The 21,297-nt window shown below is 36.6% G+C and overlaps 1 protein-coding gene across 3 annotated transcripts in view; it reads left to right on the top strand.

Annotated features, from left to right (window-relative positions):
• LOC123525856 (RNA helicase aquarius-like) overlaps nucleotides 1-21,297 on the top strand; it is a 65,569-nt gene that overhangs the window by 41,621 nt on the left and 2,651 nt on the right. For all 3 annotated transcript variants that reach the window (XM_053538094.1, XM_053538093.1, XM_053538092.1), the window contains exons 23-34: nucleotides 431-611; nucleotides 1,000-1,293; nucleotides 2,539-2,694; nucleotides 3,062-3,199; nucleotides 3,487-3,558; nucleotides 6,538-6,725; nucleotides 7,462-7,633; nucleotides 10,698-10,868; nucleotides 11,080-11,165; nucleotides 11,563-11,674; nucleotides 18,799-18,861; nucleotides 20,961-21,083. In XM_053538094.1, coding sequence (XP_053394069.1) covers nucleotides 431-611; nucleotides 1,000-1,293; nucleotides 2,539-2,694; nucleotides 3,062-3,199; nucleotides 3,487-3,558; nucleotides 6,538-6,725; nucleotides 7,462-7,633; nucleotides 10,698-10,868; nucleotides 11,080-11,165; nucleotides 11,563-11,674; nucleotides 18,799-18,861; nucleotides 20,961-21,083 — 1,756 coding nt within the window. The remainder of the gene's footprint in view (nucleotides 1-430; nucleotides 612-999; nucleotides 1,294-2,538; nucleotides 2,695-3,061; nucleotides 3,200-3,486; nucleotides 3,559-6,537; nucleotides 6,726-7,461; nucleotides 7,634-10,697; nucleotides 10,869-11,079; nucleotides 11,166-11,562; nucleotides 11,675-18,798; nucleotides 18,862-20,960; nucleotides 21,084-21,297) is intronic.

Below are 21,297 nucleotides of genomic sequence, written 5' to 3' on the forward strand. Positions count from 1 at the left end.
ATAGTATGTCTGATATAGAAAGTTGTGAAGAGATAGTATGTCTGATATAGAAAGTTGTGAAGAGATAGTATGTCTGATATAGAAAGTTGTGAAGAGATAGTATGTCTTACAAAGAAAGTTGTGGAAGATACTATGTCAGACATGGAAAGTTGTGAAGAGATAGTTTGTCTGTCATGGAAAGTTGTGAAGAGATATTGTGTCTGATACTTATCTAGAGTAGGTAGAGCAGAAATGGATGAGTCTGTGCCATTGGCATGATTGTCATAAAATGATAATTGCATGTAGTTAGGAAGATGTCTTGGAATTAAAGTGTTACTGAAGGCATAACATCAACTTATGATGTAATGTAATAGAAAAATATTCAGTAAACATGTACTAAGTAAAACTTTGCTTTAGAGAGAAGTATAACATGTTTAACCAACTGTTGTAGGAACAGTATAAGATTCACGCCTACCCAGATTGAAGCCATTAGGTCCGGTATGCAGCCTGGTTTGACCATGGTGGTAGGGCCACCTGGTACAGGTAAAACTGATGTTGCTGTACAGATCATATCTAACATCTACCATAACTTCCCGGACCAGAGAACACTCATTGTCACACACTCTAATCAGGTATGGTTATACAATGTTCTTTGACTGCACGGGCATGAAATTTTGTGATTCTTTGTCAACGTGGCCATTCCCTGGTGATAATAAATTGTGGAGTTCAGCTTATTTCTTTGTAAAGATTTATTTCAAGGAATGGCACAGCCACAAGTACATAAAAGAATTAGTCCCTCAGGAAAATTAGTTATTTTAGAGTGTGACTTGATAGAAATGTATGACATACACCACTGTAAGTTAAAGCCAAATGAAATGCTTTTTGATTGTTGTTATTCTATAGACATTGTATCGCAGTTAGTATGATGTAAGTGGAAACTACCTAAAAATCAATAGTTCTAGCTTTACTGTCACTGAGTCTTGTTGTTTGAATTATATTTTTATCTTGTGTGTTCTCTAGGCTCTCAATCAATTGTTTGAGAAGATTATGGCTCTTGATATTGCTGAGCGCCATTTGTTACGTCTGGGTCACGGTGAGGAGGCCCTGGAGACAGAAAAGGATTTCAGCCGTTACGGACGTGTTAACTACGTACTGGCTCAGAGACTTGAACTTCTTCAAGAGGTTGCTAGGTTACAGGAGAGTTTGAAGGTACCGGGTGATGTGTCATACACATGTGAGACTGCAGGCTACTTCTATATCTATCAGGTGCTGGCAAGATGGGAAGAATTTCAGAGTAAAATTAGGAAACTCAAGGTACACATGTATTAAGATATACATAAAATTTAGTAGCTAATGTTTAGATACATTGCACTGTATTTACTTTTCCTTGGTTTATATTGTGTTAAAGCGTGGTAAACTGAGATACCAAAATCTGCTTTTATTACCACTTAAGAAGAAGAAGAGGTATTTGTTTAGTTACTGTCAGTTGTATGGTCCATTGCCTGATCAACTGGTTTGTGATAATAACTTAAAAACAACTGGGCATTTGACCTTTGAACTTTATATGGTGATTGCCCGAGGTCATTTGATGACCCCGGTTATGTTTTTTTTTTTGGGTCAGTGCATCAAAGGTCTAATTGATGTTGAGAGTAAGTACAGTATGCAGTCAGTAAACAAAGAAGTTTTGGGTGCATGGCAATTTAGTTAGGACAGTTGGTTGTTGCCACTATTTGGCAATTATTTGACCCGTATTATTTTGGGGGTGATTTTGTCAAATGTCAAGGTCACAGTAACTTTGAGACTAGAGACAGTTCATGATCAATGATAGGAGAAAATTTGGCTGCCAAACTTTATGAAACGATTTTCTTGTAATCAGTAGATGACCCCTGTTGTTTTTTAGCTCACCTGTCACAAAGTGACTAGGTGAGCTTTTGTGATCGCGCGCGTCCGTCGTCCGTGCGTGCGTAAACTTTTGCTTGTGACCACTCTAGAGGTCACATTTTTCATGGGATCTTTATGAAAGTTGGTCAGAATGTTCATTTTGATGATATCTAGGTCAGGTTCGAAACTGGGTCACGTGCAGTCCAAAACTAGGTCAGTAGGTCTAAAAATAGAGAAACCTTGTGACCTCCCTAGAGGCCATATTTTTCAACGGATCTTTATGAAAATTGGTCAGAATGTTCAGCTTGATGGTATCTGGATCAAGTTCGAAAGTGGGTCACGTGCGGTCAAAAACTAGGTCAGTAGGTCTAAAAATAGAAAAACCTTGTGACCTCTCTAGAGGCCATACTTTTCAATGGATCTTCATGAAAATTGGTCAGAATGTTCACCTTGATGATATCTAATTCAAGTTTAAAACTGGGTCACGTCCCATCAAAAACTAGCTCATTAGGTCAAATAATAGAAAACATCAGATTTATTTCTTTATTTCATTCTAATATATCAGTATTAAATGTACTAAAAAAAACATGAAATAAAAAGCAATCAGTTAAATATGAGTAAACTAATGGTTCAACCCAAAACAGTGGATTTAATGTTTGCTGCGTATTTCATTACCAGGAAAAGACAACTGAAAAGATTAAAGAGTTGTTTCCCTTCACTGAATTCTTCAAGAATGCTCCTCAACCTCTGTTTAAAGGCAGAAATTACGCTGAAGATATGGATATAGCTGAAGGTTGCTTTCGACACATCAAGAAAATGTTCACACAATTAGAGGTAAAATAATAAAAGAAAAGATTTTGATTTTTATCATAATACAACATGGTTTCAAAAGAAGCTGCTTTTCCGTCTTTTATTTTCTGTCTATAATTTAGGAATATATTATGTAGAAGTTTCTTGCCAGCAAGATTTCAAAATGGTGTACAGACTAGCTGGATGTTGTACATTTAAGAAGTATTACTGTCACAAACAAGTCATGTACATCAGGCATCTGGTTTGCTTAAAACGAGCTCTTTATCTCAACCTTACTGAATGTAGGAAAGCAAGTACGAAGTGTTAACTAAAAAATTTTACTGTTTATTAGGAAAAAGTCTTGCATTGATATCTTAGTTAGAAAATGATGTTTTTGTTTACAAAAAAACAGGAATATAGAGCTTTTGAGTTACTGCGTAGTGGATCTGACAGAGCGGACTACTTGTTGATCAAGGAGGCAAAGATAATTGCTATGACATGTACACATGCTGCACTGAAAAGACGAGATCTGGTCACGGTCGGCTTTAAGGTATTGATATTTGTTAGATCCAAACTAATGTTTAGAGATTTTGCAGTACAGGTCTGCCTCCAGTGCTTAAATGTTTTGTTCAGTGAAATTGACCAAGAGAAGAAATTAAGTTTCAAAACTTCTTGATAAGTACAATGTATTCTGAAGCTATGCTTATTGAGCTAAGCTGTGTGAACAATATCTTATACTTTGCATTTATATTTTGTGGTAATCTCATAGTGTTTAAAGCTTGAATTGATTGGAAAGTTATGCAGGTATTATAATGCATGTGTAACAATGTATTTCAGTTTGACAACATAATGATGGAAGAAGCTGCTCAGATCTTGGAGATTGAGACTTTCATACCTTTACTTCTACAGGTAAGTCTTAGATTGAGACATTCATACCTCTACTTCTACAGGTAAATGCCCAGTTAGATTGAGACATTAATAACTCTACTTCCTTTTAGATTGAGACAGTCATGCCTCAACTTCTACAGGTAACTACTTGATTGAGACAGTCATACCTCAACTTCTACAGGTAACTACTAGATTGAGACAGTCATACCTCTACTTCTATAGGGAACTGTCTTGTTAGATTGAGACATTCGTACTGCTACTTCAACAGGTAACTGTCCAGTTAGATTGAGACAGTCATACCTCTACTTCTATAGGGAACTGTCTTGTTAGATTGAGACATTCATACTGCTACTTCAACAGGTAACTGTCCTGTTAGATTGAGACAGTCATACCTCTAGTTCTACAGGTAACTACTAGATTGAGACAGTCATACCTCTACTTCTATAGGGAACTGTCTTGTTAGATTGAGACATTCATACCTCTACTTCTACAGGTAACTGTTAAATTGAGACATGCATACCTCTAGAGGCCTCCCTGGCTGAGTTGTTAAGATCTCTGACTTCAAATCACTTGCCCCTCACCGATGTGGGTTCAAGCCTCACTTGGGGCATGGAATTCTTCATGAGAGGAAGCCATCCAGCTGGCTTACGGAAGGTCGGTGGTTCTACCAAGGTGCCCGCCTGTGATGAAATAATGCACGGAGGGGCACCTGGGGTCTTCCTCCACCATCAAAGCTGGAAAGTCACTATATGACCTCAATTGTGTAAGTGCGATGTTAAACCAAACCAAACAATCTTCTTCTACAGGTAACTGTTAGACTGAGATATAAATACCTCTACTTGTACAAGTAACTGACCTGTTAGATTGAGATATTAATACCTCAGCTACAGTACAAGGGCTATTCTAAAAACAAGAGGGCCATGGTGGCCCTATATTGCTCACCTGTTATCATTGCACTTGAGGACAAGAAGGTCCTTAGAAAAAAGTATCTTAAGTCCAAAGGACAGTAACAACAAAGGGAAGAAATTTAACTAAAAAGAAAAAAAAATTCTTACGAGGTACAGATATGTCAAAATACACCTAAAATTGGAGGTACCATCCATGTTGTACCACAGAAAAGTGGTCTCAGTTTTTCCCTACGGCCAATAATAAAAAAGTTACTAAAAATAAGCTATTTATAGTAATGTAAAAGGGAAGTAATTAAAAAAAAAATTATTGTAAGTGAACAAAAGAAGGATCTGCCAAATAAATCTGTTGACATAAATGAAATTTCAGATCAGTATCTTCATTAGTTACGTAGATATACCCATTTTAATTTGAAATAAAGGGAGGTAATTTGACATAAAATCAGTCCATAGTTATCTACCCTGATTGGCTCAGTCCAACTAATGACAATAATAAAATTTCAAATAAGTCTTATAAGTATTTACTGATATAAATCCATTTTGATTACAATTAGGGGAGGTAATCAGATATAAAAAAACTCTGAACCTACGCTTGGATCTGATTTGTCGTGGAATCCAAGAATTATTGTTGTTGAAGTTATTTTGGAAGTTTGTATCAAATAAAACCATAAATGAAGTCTCTATATGGCTGCAAAAGCCAAAATAGCCAATTTTGGACCTTTAAGGGGCCGTAACTCTGGAACCCATGAAGAAATCTGGGCAGTTCAAGAAAGGAGCCAAGATCTTGTGGTGATACAAGTTATGTGCAAGTTTGGTTAAAATCGAATCATAAATGAAGCTGTTATTTTGCAGACAAGGTCAAAATAGCTAATTCTGGCCCTTTCAGGGGCCATAACTCTGGATCCCATAATGGAATCTGGCCAGTTCAACAAAGGAACCAAGATCTTATGGTGATACAAGTTGTTTGCAAGTTTGGTTAAAATAAAATCATAAATGAAGCTGCTATTGTGCAGACAAGGTCAAAATAGCTAATTCTGGTCCTTTCAGGGGCCATAACTCTGGAACCCATAAGGGAATCTGGCCAGTTCAAGAAAGGAACCGAGATCTTATGGTGATACAAGTTGTGTGCAAGTAAATAAAATCATAAGTGAAACCACTATTGTGCAGACAAGAAATTGTTGACGCACGGACGGACTGACGATGGACGAAGGGTGATCACAAAAGCTCACCTTGTCACTATGTGACAGTTGAGCTAATAATGACAATCACGCACTTCCATAGAAGTTTGACACGCAGAAACTCATGTTTTACATTGATGATACATGAATGACTCCTTTATAAACCTGCAAAGTTTTATTGAAAACTATTATACCATTTTAGAGATATTTAGTTTTGTATTAGATGAAGTCTTATAACTAAGCAAAATATATGTATCGATGAAAAGCGAACAAAAATCTGAAATTAGAGCAAACATTAAAGTATGTTGTTCTTTAGAAATACCTACAAGGCAGATACTCGGTGAACTGCATACTTTATAGTCTGCAGTATCAGAAAATACTATTTACTGCTGGGTACGTAAATTTAAAAATGGTCAGGCAGTCCTTAAAGACAGAGCTCGTCCTGGCAGGCCCAAAACACCGAAGACGTCAAGGAACATTGCTGCTGTAAGATGTCTGATTGGTAAGACGCCAAGTACACGATAGCGTCTTTTCTTGACATGTCAACCCTCGGCGATATATGACCATTTTGTGTCGATTCGAACATGTGAGCATCTCAAGAAGCACTTGGGCTTAAGAAAGGTTTATGTCTGATTGGTGCCTCACATGTTCACTGAGGAGCAAAAGGCAAATACAGTCAAATGTGCTAAAGAAATGCTAAAATGGTTTTCAAATTTATATGATTTCACAATGTCACTGCTCCTAACTGGATATACTTTATGAATCATAGTGTGAAAACTATGGGAAACCTTGTTACGAAAAAGGCCGATCAATCATTGTAAGTCTTACATGACATTAACTTAACATATCATTTACTTACTCATTCATGAGGTTTATAAACGAGTAAATAGCTATTGGAAAATTAATTTTGCTTGCAGAATCCTGAGTTTAATAACAATCGTTTAAAGCGTTGGATAATGATAGGAGATCATCACCAACTTCCACCAGTCATCAAGAACATGGCATTCCAGAAATTCTCAAATATGGAACAATCTCTCTTCACCAGACTAGTCCGCCTAGGAGTGCCAACTGTAGATTTAGATGCTCAGGGCAGAGCAAGATCAAGGTATAGTTACTTATAATAGAAAAATGTAAGAGGGATAAATAAGATTAAAAACTTAAGATTATGAAAAAACTTTACAAACATACAAAGCATACACAGTACAGTCAATTAGCGGTTTTGGGTATAAATGGGAGAACCTGAGATATATGCTACAAGATGGAATGGAGGCAGGCTTTTCTATAAGTGAATACTTGCTTCACATCAAGATCACTTTTTAAGGATTATATAAAGACAGTAGAAAGAAATTGTCTGACCAATGGTACTTTTGTACGTTGTGACTTAACAACAGTTTAGTCAAGCTTCTGATTGTTACAGTCTGTAAAATACAGTCTTACAGTCTTAGTCAATTAAGATATACTATGCAGGTTTAACTGAAAATAAGCTAACAGTTATAATTAAGCAATAATAATACTCTAGAAAATGATCAAAAATAAAACAAGACAAACTTCTTCCTTCCAATGTCTGCTTGTGCTCAGAATATCCACATGAAATATATCAACAGCTCTAAACACACATTTGTTCCGACTTATTCGATAGACTTAGCCAACTCGTACAAACCCTCACTAGTATACATTGTACCAGTGAATGCTGCATATTTAAACTAATATATATATATATATATTAGTCTAGAAATACATTTACAGTACTTAAGGTAGTAAAAAGAGGACAAGAAGTCAGTCTGTCAGATATTTTTAAATGTAACACAGGTCATATGATGATCTACCTGTTTGTATTTTAGTATTGCTGGCCTTTACAACTGGAGATATAAGAAGCTAGGAAATCTTCCTCATGCTATTACTAACCCGGAGTATCGTCTGGCCAATGCTGCATTCGCCTATGACTATCAACTCATCAATGTGGAAAACTTCAATGGTGTTGGGGAATCAGAACCCAACCCATATTTCTATCAGGTAATGTATAGAGGTTGTAAATTAGGCCAGTATTCTCTGTGGTGGTTTGACCTATTCACCTAAAGTCATTCATCTTTCACCACTGCTACATGTAAGTAAGTTGTTTGTTACTTTTGGAGAACAGGTAGGTATTGGTACAAGATGTTACCAGACTGCAAATAAATAATTATGTCTTCCTATTTCACTGGAGACATATTGTTTTTGCCTTTACCGTCTGTCTATCAGCATTTCTCAAAAACACTTTGCGATTTCAATGAAAGTTCACTTTGAATATCCTCAGCATGTCCCACCAAATTATATTTTGCAGAGTTATTGCCCCTGCATAGGAATAAAGCCTAGTTGTATATATTGTTACCTGCCCGGATTACATTTTATGGAGTTATGACCCTGTAAAGGTCAATTTTAATCAGATTTGTCTAGGCTAGTTCTCCCATTCTGTTAGTCACTGGTGGGATTTCAGAGGAATGATCAACAAGCCTGTTTATGCATATATTACATTTGAATGATTTTTCAATGAATTAAGGGCTTTGGTTAAAGGTCGTTTTTTACTAAAATTTGTCTTGACTACGTTTATGTTCTATTCCGGTACTATAGTTGGGAATTGAATGAAACTTGATAGGAATGACCAAGAATAAGCCTAGTTACACATGTACTATTAGTTTTACGGTTAAATGTTTTTTTCACCAAGTTATGGCCGTTTGATTTTTAGCTCAGCTGATTTTTGAAAAAAAATCTACGAGGTATTGTCATCACTTGATCGTCGGTGTCGGCATTGGTATTGGTTAAGATTTGCATTTTGTAAGAATTATGGCCCTTTTGTACTTAGAAAATTTGAGGTTCTTGGTTTAAATTTTTGTTTAGGTCCACCTTTTCTCAAAAACTATAAGAGCTATACCTGCATTTTGTCAGAATTATGGACCTTTTGGTACTAAGAAAATTTAAATTTAAATTTAAATTTTTGTTTAGGTCCCACCTTTTCTCAAAAACTATGAGAGCTACAGCTTTGAAGCTTTGCACACTTGTTAATCGCCATTAGGGGCCAAGAACCATAACTCTAACCTGCATTTTGTCAGAATTATGACCCTTTTTATGCCCCCGAAGGTGGGCATATTAAAATAGCAGTTTGTCCATCCATGCATGCGTCCTTGTAAATTCTTGTCTGGGCTGTAACTCTGCCATCCATAAAAGGATTTTGAAATAACTTGGCATAAATGTTCACCATAATGAGATGATGTGTCATGCGCAAGACCCAGACCCCTAGCTCCAAGGTCAATGTCACACTGAGAGGTCAAAGGTTAACAGGGTCTGTTTTGTGTCCGGTCCATAACTGCCATTCATAAAGGGATTTTGAAATAACATGGCATAATTGTTTATCATAATGAGACAACGTGTCATGCAAGGTCAAGGTCACTCTTAGAAGTCAAAGGTTAACAGGGTTTGTTTTGTGTCCAGTCTATAACTTTGCTGTTGATGAAGGGATCTTGAAATTACTTGGCATAAATGTTCTCCATAATGAGACTACGTGTCATGCGCAAGATCCAGACCCCTAGCTCTAAGGTGAAGGTCACACTTAGAGGTTAAAGGTTAACATGGTCTGTTTCTTGTCCAGTCCATAACTCTGCCATTGATGAAGGGATTTTAAAATTACTTGGCAAAAATGTTCCCTATATTAAAATGACATGTCATGCGCAAGACCAAGACCCCTAGCTCCAAGGTCAAGGTCACACTTAGAAGTCAAAGGTGTTTCTTGTCTGGTCCGTAATTCTGCCATTTATCAAAGGACTTGAAAATAATTTGACACAAATGTTAACCATATTGAAAAGGTATGTCACGCTTATGACTGGGTCTCTTGGGGCAAGGTCAAGGTCACGAAACGATGCGTGATTTTTTTTTTTGTGCAGACAACTGTAGTATTCTTGGGCACGCTTCGGGGGCATTTGTCACCAATAGTGACAGCTCTTGTTGTATTTAGAAAATCTGAACTATAACTCTTTTTGTCGAGCCCGCTTGCGGATGCGAAGACATAATTGTCCAAATGGCTGTTCTGTGTATATGCATGCGTGTGTCCGTCTGGACTTGTTTTTCTGGACCATAACTTTGACATGCATGGAGCAGTCTTGTTTTTATTTGGCATGAATGTTAACTTCAGTGAGACGGAGTGTCATGCGCAAACCCCAGGTTCCTATCTCAAAGGTCAAGGTCACAGTTGGAGGTCAAAGGTTATGTCAGATCTTGTCCGGCCCAAACTTTGTTGACATGCATTGAGGAATCTTGTTTATATTTGGCATGAATGTTAACCTCAGTGAGACAGAGTGTCAGGCATAAACCCCAGGATCCTGTCTCAAAGGTCAAGGTCACAGTTGGAGGTCAAAGATCATATCAGATCTTATCCATCCCATAACTTTGACATGCATTGAGGAACTCAATGAGACTGACTCTATCTCAAAGGTCACAGTTATGGGTCAAAGTGCGGGCTCGACATGTTGCCCATGGGCATCTAGTCGTACATATTGTCCAGGACTTCTTGCAGACAAGTGATGGCACTGGCAGACGGTGCTCTTGTTATACATAAAGTGTACCTAGCCCCATTTATATTTTACCATACAAGTTTCTCTGTATATTAAGTTAATATTTACTTCCATGATATATTTCCTAAAAAATCCTGTATTATCAAGACTAAATGTATGGAGAGACAATAGTTTTTCTTTTCCAAACAACACCCATCCAGTTAAAATACTGTCCAAAAAAATGTATGATCTCGTGCATAGAGAACTTTATTACCTTCTTTGGTAATATGCCTGTTCCCTGATGTATAAATTTAATATATTCTAGTCTGTGTGTTTATATTTTTATATTTAATGTGAAGTATCAGTTTTTATGTAAGATTTAACATCATTTAGTAAATAAACCTTATACCCAAAAATCTAGTGAGTTTAACTCCTAATTCATTATACACATCAGTGTTAGTATATACTTTAAGCTTAGACCCATGAAGTTGACAAACTATTAATAGGGCAGGGGTGTCTTGTGCTCACATTTCTAGTTCTACTTTATATTTTTGTAGAATCTTGGAGAAGCAGAGTATGTGGTAGCAACATTTATGTACATGAGGTTGATGGGATATCCTGCTGAGAAAATCTCTATACTTACAACATACAATGGGCAGAAACATCTCATCAGGGACGTTATCAACCAGAGATGCTCGAAAAACCCGTTCATTGGCAGACCATACACTGTATATATCTTCCTTATCATCTAAGTTTCCTTTTTGGAACAAACAGTTTAAGTAATAATAATGTTCAGCATATATTTTCTGTTGATTGTTTCGTTACTTATAAGAATATATGACATTATCTTAGTTACATTCATTTTTTTGTGTATTACTTTTAAAAGTTATTAAGGATCTGATATTGTTAAGTAAAATAATGTGTGGATATTTTGTGTAGGTGACCACAGTAGACAGGTATCAGGGACAACAGAATGACTATATCTTGCTATCCCTGGTCAGGACAAGGACTGTAGGACATCTCAGGTAAATTGTCTTACACTGAATTTGAGGAAATATTAATAGTGATTGAATTATTATGAATTGTAATGTGATACAGTCAAACAACGAAAATAAATCAAATCTGTTTTGTGTGAATCAAAATAATAAGTGAAAACTAAAATTGTCAGTTACTGAGTAAGTGTAGTTATCTCAATATTACACAAAATAAATATAGTACAACACAAATTGAAGACGATGATAAGTAGTAAGATACACTCTAAACAGGCGTGCTGTTTGCCTAATGAATATTTAGGTATAGATCTGTACTAGATTCATTATGAGTAAAGGGTTCTTCACCCAGTGATCTTACAGATGTCATAACAAGTCCTTGATGCTGTGCACTGTTACCTTCCATTCATTCTTTGAAATGTTAATATTTCAGAGATGTGAGGAGATTGGTAGTGGCCATGTCGAGAGCCAGGCTTGGACTGTATGTGTTTGCAAGGGTTTCCCTATTCAGTAACTGTTTTGAACTCACTCCAGCTTTTAACAGGGTAAGTGGTGTGTCATACTATTCGAAGAATAGTCTGAGCTGTTAGCCTCAACCTAGCTCTCCTACTCACCCCGGTGTCGGCATCGGTGTCTTTCAGTGTCCCCACCTTGATTAAAGTTTTTATGCACTTTCTCCTTTTTCTCCTTTTCTCTGTAATTACTAGATGGATTTGCTTTAAACTTAAAATGGTTATTCCTCATCATCACCCACATCATCTGGCATAAGGGCCATAACTCTTAACACCAATATTTCATGAATTATCCCCCCTTTTTACTTAGAATTTCAGGTTAAAGTTTTGGTGCACTTTCACCCTATCTCGGTTATTACTATATGGATTTGATTCAAATTTAAAATAGTTGTTCCACATGCCGCCTTTTTATGCCCCCGAAGGGAGGTATATTAGTTTTCAACTGTCCGTCCGTTTGTTCGTCACAGTGTTAACTTTTTGCATGAAGGCATTTTACTCGCGAACCACTGCACCCAGGACCTTCAAACTTCACATGCTGATAGTACTTATTGAATACATGACCCCTACTGACTTTGGGGTCACCAGGTCAAAGGTCAAGGTCACACGGTCAAAGTTCAAGGCGCTGTGGGGGCATTCGTCGCCATTAGTGACAGCTCTTGTTACTTAGAATTTCAGGTTAAAGTTTTGGTGCACATTCACTTTATCTGTGTTATTACTTAATAAATTTGATTCAGACTTAAAATAGTTCTTCCACATTGTCGTCATCATATGACACAAGGTCCATAATTCTGGTACAAATATTTAGTGACTTGTGTCCCTTTTTATGCCCCCCTTCGAAGAAGGAGGGGTATATTGTTTTGCAGATGTCGGTCGGTCGGTCGGTCGGTCAGACTGGAGACCAATCCGTTTCCGGATGATAACTCAAGAACGCTTGGGCCTAGGATCATGAAAATTGATAGGGAGGTTGGTCATCATCAGCAGATGACCCCTATTGATTTTGAGGTCTGTATGTCAAAGGTCAAGGTCACAGTGACCCTGAATAGTAAAACGGTTTCCGGATGATAACTCAAGAACACTTTTGCCTAGGATCATGAAAGTTGATGGGGAGGTTGGTCATGACCAGCAGATGACCCGTATTGATTTTGAGGTCAGTATGTCAAAGGTCAAGGTCACAGTGACCAGGAACAGTAAAATGGTTTCCGGGCAATAAATTAAGAACGCTTGGGCCTAGTGTCAGGAAAATCGATAGTTAGGTTGGCCATGACCAGCAGATGACCCCTATTGATTTTGAGGTCATTAGGTCAAAGGTCAATGTCAGATTGGCCAGGAACAGAACGGTTTCTGATCTTTTTGTCCAAAACCATAGGGCCTAGGGCTTTGATATTTGGTAAGTAGCAAAATCTAGTGGTCCACTACCAACATTGTTCAGATTATTTCCCTGGGGTCAAATATGGCCCCACCCCGGGGGTCACATGGTTTATACATGTATAGACTTATATAGGAAAATTTTTTGAAAAACCTCCTGTCTATAACCACAGGGCCTAGGGCTTTGATATTTTGTATATGACATCATCTAGTAGTCCTCTACTAAGGTTGTTAAAATTATTCCCCTAGGGTTCCGCCCTGGGGGTCACATGGTTTACATAGACTTATATAGAGAAAAACTTTGAAAATCTTCTTGTCCAAACCACAAAGTCTATGGCTTATATATTTTGTAATGTAGCATCATCTAGTGGTTCTCAACCAAGTTTGTTCAAATTATCCTTCTATGGTCAAATATGGCCCCGTCCCAGGGGCCACATGGTTCATATAGACTTATATAGGGAAAACTTCGAATCTTCATGTCCATAACTTACATCATTCAAATTTGGATCACATGTATAGTTTTGAGTGGCAAGATGAACCTTGACATGAGTTGACCTTGATCTTAACCTAGTGACCCACTTTCACATTTCTGTAGCTATAGCCTTCAAATTTGGACCACATGCATAGGTTTGTGTGCTGAAACAAACTTTGACCTTGTTATTGACCTAGTGACCTACTTTCACATTTTTGAAGGTACAGGCTTCAAATTTGGACCACATGCATAGGTTTTTGTTCCAAAATAATATTTGACCTTGATTTTGACCTAGTGACTTACTTTTACATTTCTCAAGCTACAGCCTTCAAATTTGAACCACGAGCATAGTTTTTGTGTACTGAAATGAACTTTGATCTTGAGATTGACCTAGTGACCTACTTTCACATTTCTGAAGGTACAGGCTTCAAATTTGGACCACTTGCATAGTTTTGCGTTCTGAAATAAAATTTGACCTTGATTTTGACCTAGTGACCTACTATAACATTTCTCAAGCTGCAGCCTTCAAATTTGAACCACATGCATACTTTTGTGTACCGAAATGAACTTTGATCTTGAAATTGACCTAGTGACCGACTTTCACATTTCTGAAGCTATAGGCTTCAAATTTGGACCGCATGCATATTTTTGTGTTCTGAATTGAAATTTGACATTGATTTTTACCTATTACCTACTTTCACATTTCTCAAGCGACAGCCTCCAAATTTGAAGCACATGCATAGTTCTGTCTACTGAAATGAACTTTGACCTTGAAATTGATCTAGTGACCTACTTTCACATTTCTCAAGCTACAGCTTTCAAATTTGGACCACATACACATTGTTTTGTACCGAAATGGAATTTGACCTTGATTTTGACCTTGAGCTAGTTTTGAAATTTGGAACATTCAAAAATGGCTCAGTGGATGGCGCCAAGATCACTCTGTAATCTCTTGTTAGGTTAATAGGTTAAAGGTCAAGGTCAGATTAAACCAGAATGGTAGAACTTTTGTTTACAATGAGCATATAATTTATGTTCCTTGTGCAATTACTAAATGCATCAAAGGGGGCATTTCGTGTTCGACGAGCTCTTGTTTACTTAGAATTTCAGTTTAACTTTGATGCATTTTCACTATATTTCTGTTGTTACTAAATGGATTTATTCAAACTTAAAACGGTGGTTCCACATGGTCACCAACATCATATGACACAATGTTCTTGATGCTGGCACCAAAATGCTATGACTTATACCCCTTTTTACTAGAATTTCAGATTCAAGTTATGATGCACTCCTGTTCTGTCTCACTTATTTGATTAAAACTTCAAATAGTTGCTCCACATTATTAGCCAGATGATATTACACAATGTCCTGGTGCATTACTTTTGCAGAAATTTCCATGAATTATGTCCTTTTATACTTATTTAATGATTTGATACACTTCTCTCTCCCTGTTAGACACAGACTGTTACATTTGACACAGACTTAAGCTTTTGTCCAGTATCTTCATCCACATTGGAGTAATTAAACACTTCAGTGACAGCTCCAGCTTCCTCACATGTGCCCAGTTTCACTATCCAGCATCGAAATAGTCGAGCACGCTGTCTCCTGTGACAGCTCTTGTTTCTTTTTCTAGGTCTATTACCAACCTTACTGGGTCAAGTCCCATAACTCAGACATGTACTTTGGGCAAATTATGCCCCCATTTGGACTTACAAAGTCTTGGATAAGTTTTGCATGAAAATTACTATCTCCAATACTAATGAAGATACCGAATTGAAACTTCACATGCATGTTTAGGGTTATAACAGGGATCATCCTAGATCAAAATTTTAGGGAGAAGTGACTTCCGCAGAATTTAGGGAGAAGTTGAGGAATTTAAGGAGAAGAATTGGCATAGCATGCAGTTTCCTGCCTATATATATCCACTTTCTATGGGTCTAGCTGTAACTTATAAACAGTAATTATTTAAGGAAATTGATTTTTGCATTATCATTTTCATTAATTTCTAAAGAAAGTATAAACTTAGCTATGAAAAAGTCGCCTTTAAATTTTTATCCAAAATTTACATGTCCGAAACTCGTAATTTAACAGGTGCACAATCAAAACGCCTTGAAAATTTTCATTCATATTTCGATTCTCGTGCCTTTATAATGCCTGATTTTTGCATCAACTTGTCCAGATTTATACATTTAATTCATCTATTTTTTTTTTTTTTCGAAAATAACACCAAACTCGTAGGTAATGGCAATCTTTTTACAATATTTGTACGGCAGTTCTGACGTCCGCGAAATCATCTTTTATCCGCAGTACCCGAGCAATTCATTTACAGAAATTGACCATAATAATTTTAATTGAAATAAATTTTGAAGTAATCTTTAATAAAATGAAATAATAGTATACAATTGTTGCATAAGATCATGCTCTCGTTAAGTTTATCGGCTTTTTACATGCCGATTGAAAATTTTCAAAATGGCGGCGGCTTACAATATTATTGATTGACACTGTGGGATATTAACGCTACAATTGGCTGAAGTTTGACAGGCGAGTAGGCGGGGTTGACTATAGATTTATCGATAATTTAATGTAGAATATGCATAAAGTTTTACTTTAAGTAAACAGATAATCACTCGCTGAAAAACTCGGCGATTCGGACTTCGCCCGGAGGCGATAATTAGGCGAAGTGGCCGACTTTAAAATGACGATATCGCTCAAATCGCCTTATAGGATGATCCCTGTATAAAACTAGGTGATAGCATCAAGTCCCACAAGTCTGACATTTATTTTGGCCATATTATTTCCCTTTTGGACTTAGAAAATCCTGGTAAAAATTTTGCATGGAAGTTCTAAGATTTAAAAATAATTTGAATACTAGTAGTGGGACAGCTCTTGTTTTATATTTCTGATCCAGAGGTTTCAGAGATTTTCAAAAAGCTGTATTTATGCTCAGTTAGAGAACAATAATTACAGAGGCAGTCATGTAAAGACAGGTTTGAAGAAATTGCTCTGAAATGAAATAATTTGACAGAAGACAGTATGTCTGAAGGCATTCTTCCTCAGCTTGTGATCTCTGCAAGGAAGTTGACAGGTCACTTGTTGAGATAGGACAGTACTTATACAGAACACAGAAGTCCTGGTTATATTAATTACTGGCACGCGAGTAGTCCCCGGACAGAAATTGCATATATTTCGTCCTCCAAAGCTTAAACAATATCAAGAATAAAAACGATTAACATATATACATACCTGAGCACCGGTATTACCAGTTTAGGGTTTTTCCTGTGAAATGACATCACATTCGCGGGGAATTAGCGAGGCCCGAAAAGGGGTCTGTAGAATTTTAACATGCTCGATAGTAATGCCCGGACACCATTTTTAGCTCATCTGATTTTTTGAAAAAAAATGATGAGTTATTGTCATCACTTGAGCGGTTGTCGGCGTCGGCGTTGCCTGGTTAAGTTTTATGTTTAGGTCAGCTTTTCTCCTAAACTATTAAAGCTATAGCTTTGAAACTTGGAATACTTGTTCACCATCATAAGCTGACCCTGTATAGCAAGAAACATAACTCCATCTTGCTTTTTGCAAGATTTATGGCCCCTTTTGTGCTTAGAAAATATCAGATTTCTTGGTTAAGTTTTATGTTTAGGTCAACTTTTCTCCTAAACTATCAAAGCTATTGCTTTGAAACTTGGAATACTTGTTCACCATCATAAGCAGACCCTGTACATCAAGAAACATAACTTCATCTTGCTTTTTGCAAGATTTATTGCCTCTTTTGGACTTAGAAAATCAGTTTTCTTGGTTAAGTTTTATGTTTAGGTCAGCTTTTATCCTAAACTATCAAAGCTATTGCTTTAAAACTTGCAACACTTGTTTACCATCATAAGTTGACCCTGTACAGCAAGAAACATAACTCCATCCTGCTTTTTGCAAGATTTATGGCCCCTTTTGGACTTAGAAAATACCAGATTTCTTGGTTAAGTTTTATGTTTAGGTCAACTTTTTCTCTTAAACTATCAAAGCTATTGCTTTGAAACTTGCAACACTTGTTCACCATCATAAGCTGACCCTGTACAGCAAGCAACATAACTCCATCCTGCTTTTTGCAATAATTATTGCCCCTTTTGGACTTAGAAAATCATTTTCTTGGTTGAGTATTATGTTTAAGTCAACTTTTCTCATAAACTATCAAAGCTATTGCTTTAAAACTTGCAACAGTTTTTCACCATCATAAGTGGACACTAAACATCAAGAAACATAACTCTATCCTGCTTTTTGCAAGAATGATGGCCCTTTTTAGACTTAGAAAATCATGGGTAGGACAATATTTCTATTACACAAAAAAAATCAGATGAGCGTCAGCACCCGCAAGGTGGTGCTCTTGTTTCATGAATATATTTATCGGGAACTGCCCATATGAGCTGGAATTATGAAATAGACAAATGATATTTTATATATATAACTGTAAAAAGATCACAAGTTTGCGTCAAATTTATTTGTCCCAGCCACACGGAAAATTGCGATAACAGAAAATAGAATAATTATGTTTAAGTCACAGATATCTGGACAATGTAGTGCTATAAAACCTCTTTAAATTATGAAATATTTTGGCAAATTAGTATTGTTGTCACAAAGAAAATAAGTTTTCTTGTTGAAAGTGTATGTATCGTCTGCAAGTCGTGAAGTAAAGACATGTAGCCTTAATTTTAAAACCCTCCAGACGGGCCTCTCTTGTGCATGCGCAATAAAAATGGAAGCCCCGCCAGTGAAAATGTAAACAAGTAACCACGCGGTAGGATTTCAACGATTATTATACTCATATGATTACCTGTGAAAAAATGAACATGATAAACTTCTCAAACAAGCGTCTGTATGATTAGGTACAAAAATATGTAGACGAATCCCGAAAATAGAGCGTTGCGGGAGCGTGTCCGGGGACTACTGCTGTCCGGGGACTACTCGCATGCCAGTAATGGTCATTATAAATTTAATTCTGAAATGATGTTGAAATACTGGATTAAATCAAGATCAATACAAATGATCAGATCATAAATGAATACAATTTTATATACCAAATGTACTTGACAAATGAGGTAGATTTAAAGGTGTTACTGTTTAACAAGTAAACTCTGTGCTTGTTATATCACGGTACAATTAGACATTGTATGTTGTTTTTAATATTTATTCTTTTATTCTTTTATTTAATGAACTATTTTTGACTGGTTGACTTGAAGTAAAGTAAACATTGAGTGCTTTCACATGTAATACAAAATCTTAAATTGCAGGAATTTTAATGAGAAGTATTTTTCTATTTTACTTACAGTTATGCTCAAGACCAACAGAGTTACATATAGATCCTCAGGAAAATTTCCCAACACCTAGAAAGGTAACTTTCTTTGATATGGGTTATCTGAGCACTGTTGATTCATTTATACATTGATCTTGTCATTTTTAGCTCACCTGTCACATAGTGACAAGGTGAGCTTTTGTGATCACCCTTCGTCCGTCGTCCGTCGTCAGTCCGTGCGTCCGTCCATGTGTCCGTCAACAATTTCGTGTCTGCATGATAGTGGTTTCATTTATGATTTTATTTTAACCAAACTTGCACACAACTTGTATCACCATAAGATCTCGGTTCCTTTCTTGAACTGGCCAGATCCCATTATAGGTTCCAGAGTTATGCCCCCTGAAAGGGCCAAAATTAGCTATTTTGACCTTGTCTGCACAATAGCAGCTTTATTTATAACTTGATTTTTACCAAACTGGCACACAACTTGTGTCACCATAAGATCTTGGTTCCTTTCTTGAACTGGCCAGATTCCAATATGGGTTCCAGAGTTATGGCCCCTGAAAGGGCCAGAATTAGCTATTTTGGCCTTGTCTGCACAATAGCAGCTTCATTTATGATTTTATTTTAACCAGACTTGCACACAACTTGTATCACTATAAGATCTTGGTTCCTTTCTTGAACTGACGAAATTCCATTATGGGTTCCAGAGTTATGGTCCCTGAAAGGGCCAGAATTAGCTATTTTGACCTTGTCTGCACAATAGCAGCTTCATTTATGATTTTATTTTAACCAAACTTGCACACAACTTGTATCACTATGAGATCTTGGTTCCTTTCTTGAACTGGCGAGATTCCATTTTGGGTTCCAGAGTGATGGCCCCTGAAAGGCCCGGAATTAGCTATTTTGACCTTGTCTGCACAATAGCAGCTTCATTTATGATTTGAATTTAATCAAACTTGCACAAAACTTGTGTCACCGTTAGGTTTTGGTTCTTTTGTCGAACCGGCCAGATCCCATAATGGGTTCCAGAGTTATGGCCCCTGATAGGGCCAAAATTGGCTATTTTGACCTTGTCTGCACAATAGCAGCTTCATTTATGATTTGATTTTAACCAAACTTGCACACAACTTGTATCACCACAAGATCTTGCTTCCTTTCTTGAACTGGCCAGATTCAATCATGGGTTCCAGAGTTATGGCCCCTTAAAGGTCCAAAATTGGCTATTTTGGTTTTTGCAGCCATATAGAGACTTCATTTATGGTTTGATTTAATACAAACTTGCAAAATATCTTCAGCAACAATAAATCTTGAATTCCATGACAAATCAGATCCAATCGTAGGTTCCAGAGTTATTTTGTATCTGATTACCTCCCCTGATTGTAATCAAAATGGATTTATATCAGTTAGTACTTATAGGACTTATTTGAAATTACATTATTGTCATTAGTTGGACTGAGCCAATCAGGGTAGATAACTATGGACTGATTTTATGTCAAATTACCTCCCTTTATTTCAAATTAAAATGGGTATATCTCTGTAACTAATGAAGATACTGATCGGAAATTTCATTCATGTCAACAGATTTATTTGGCAGATCCTTCTTTTGTTCACTTACAATAATGTTTTTTTTTTATTACTTCCCTTTTACGTTACTATAAATAGCTTATTTTTAGTAACTTTTTTATTATTGGCCGTAGGGAAAAACCGAGATCACTTTTCTGTGGTACAATATGGATGGTACCTCCAATTTTTAGGTGTATTTTGACATATCTGTACCTTGTAAGAACTTTTTTTTCGGTTAAATTTCTTCCCTTTGTTGTTACTGTCCTTTGGACTTAGATATTTTTTCTGAAGACCTTCTTGTCCTCAAGTGCAATGATAACAGGTGAGCGATATAGGGTCATCATGGCCCTCTTGTTACTTTTTTTTTTTTAAATGTTTTAATTTTGGGGAACTTTATTTGCAAATTTGCTCTGATTTGCCCATTTGATTTATTTGCAAAATGTTGATTGTGAAAACAGAAACCAGAAATGCATTGAAAGAACTACCAATATGTATTTGCACTGATACAACCTTGTCAAGTCCAATATTTTGGGGAAACTTAACTGAAAAAAGATGGAACTTGCTAATTTTAGAGAGAAAAAAAGTTTTCATGAAAAGTTAGTGTTTTACAGTACATTACATTCAAATTCCAGATTGACGAGCCACCTCTACATCCACCAATGGTTATCAGTGATATGCCACACATGGCTCAGTTTGTATTTGATCTCTACAACCAGAAGATTGATTCACTAATGAGGATGAGAAATCTACCTTCAGTAAGACATTCTTTATCTCTTAAAGTGATTTGTCATATTTTTAGCTCACCATGAGCATGAAATGGTGAGCTATTGTGACCATGCTGTGTCTATATGGATGGGTCCGTCCATCTGTCATCAGCAACAGTTTCTTTAAACAACATCTACTCCAAAACTACTGAATGGATTTTGATGAAACTTTACACATGAGCATGAAATGGTGAGCTATTGTGAC

This window comes from Mercenaria mercenaria, chromosome 3, assembly GCF_021730395.1.
Source record: "Mercenaria mercenaria strain notata chromosome 3, MADL_Memer_1, whole genome shotgun sequence".
Taxonomy (NCBI): domain Eukaryota; kingdom Metazoa; phylum Mollusca; class Bivalvia; order Venerida; family Veneridae; genus Mercenaria; species Mercenaria mercenaria.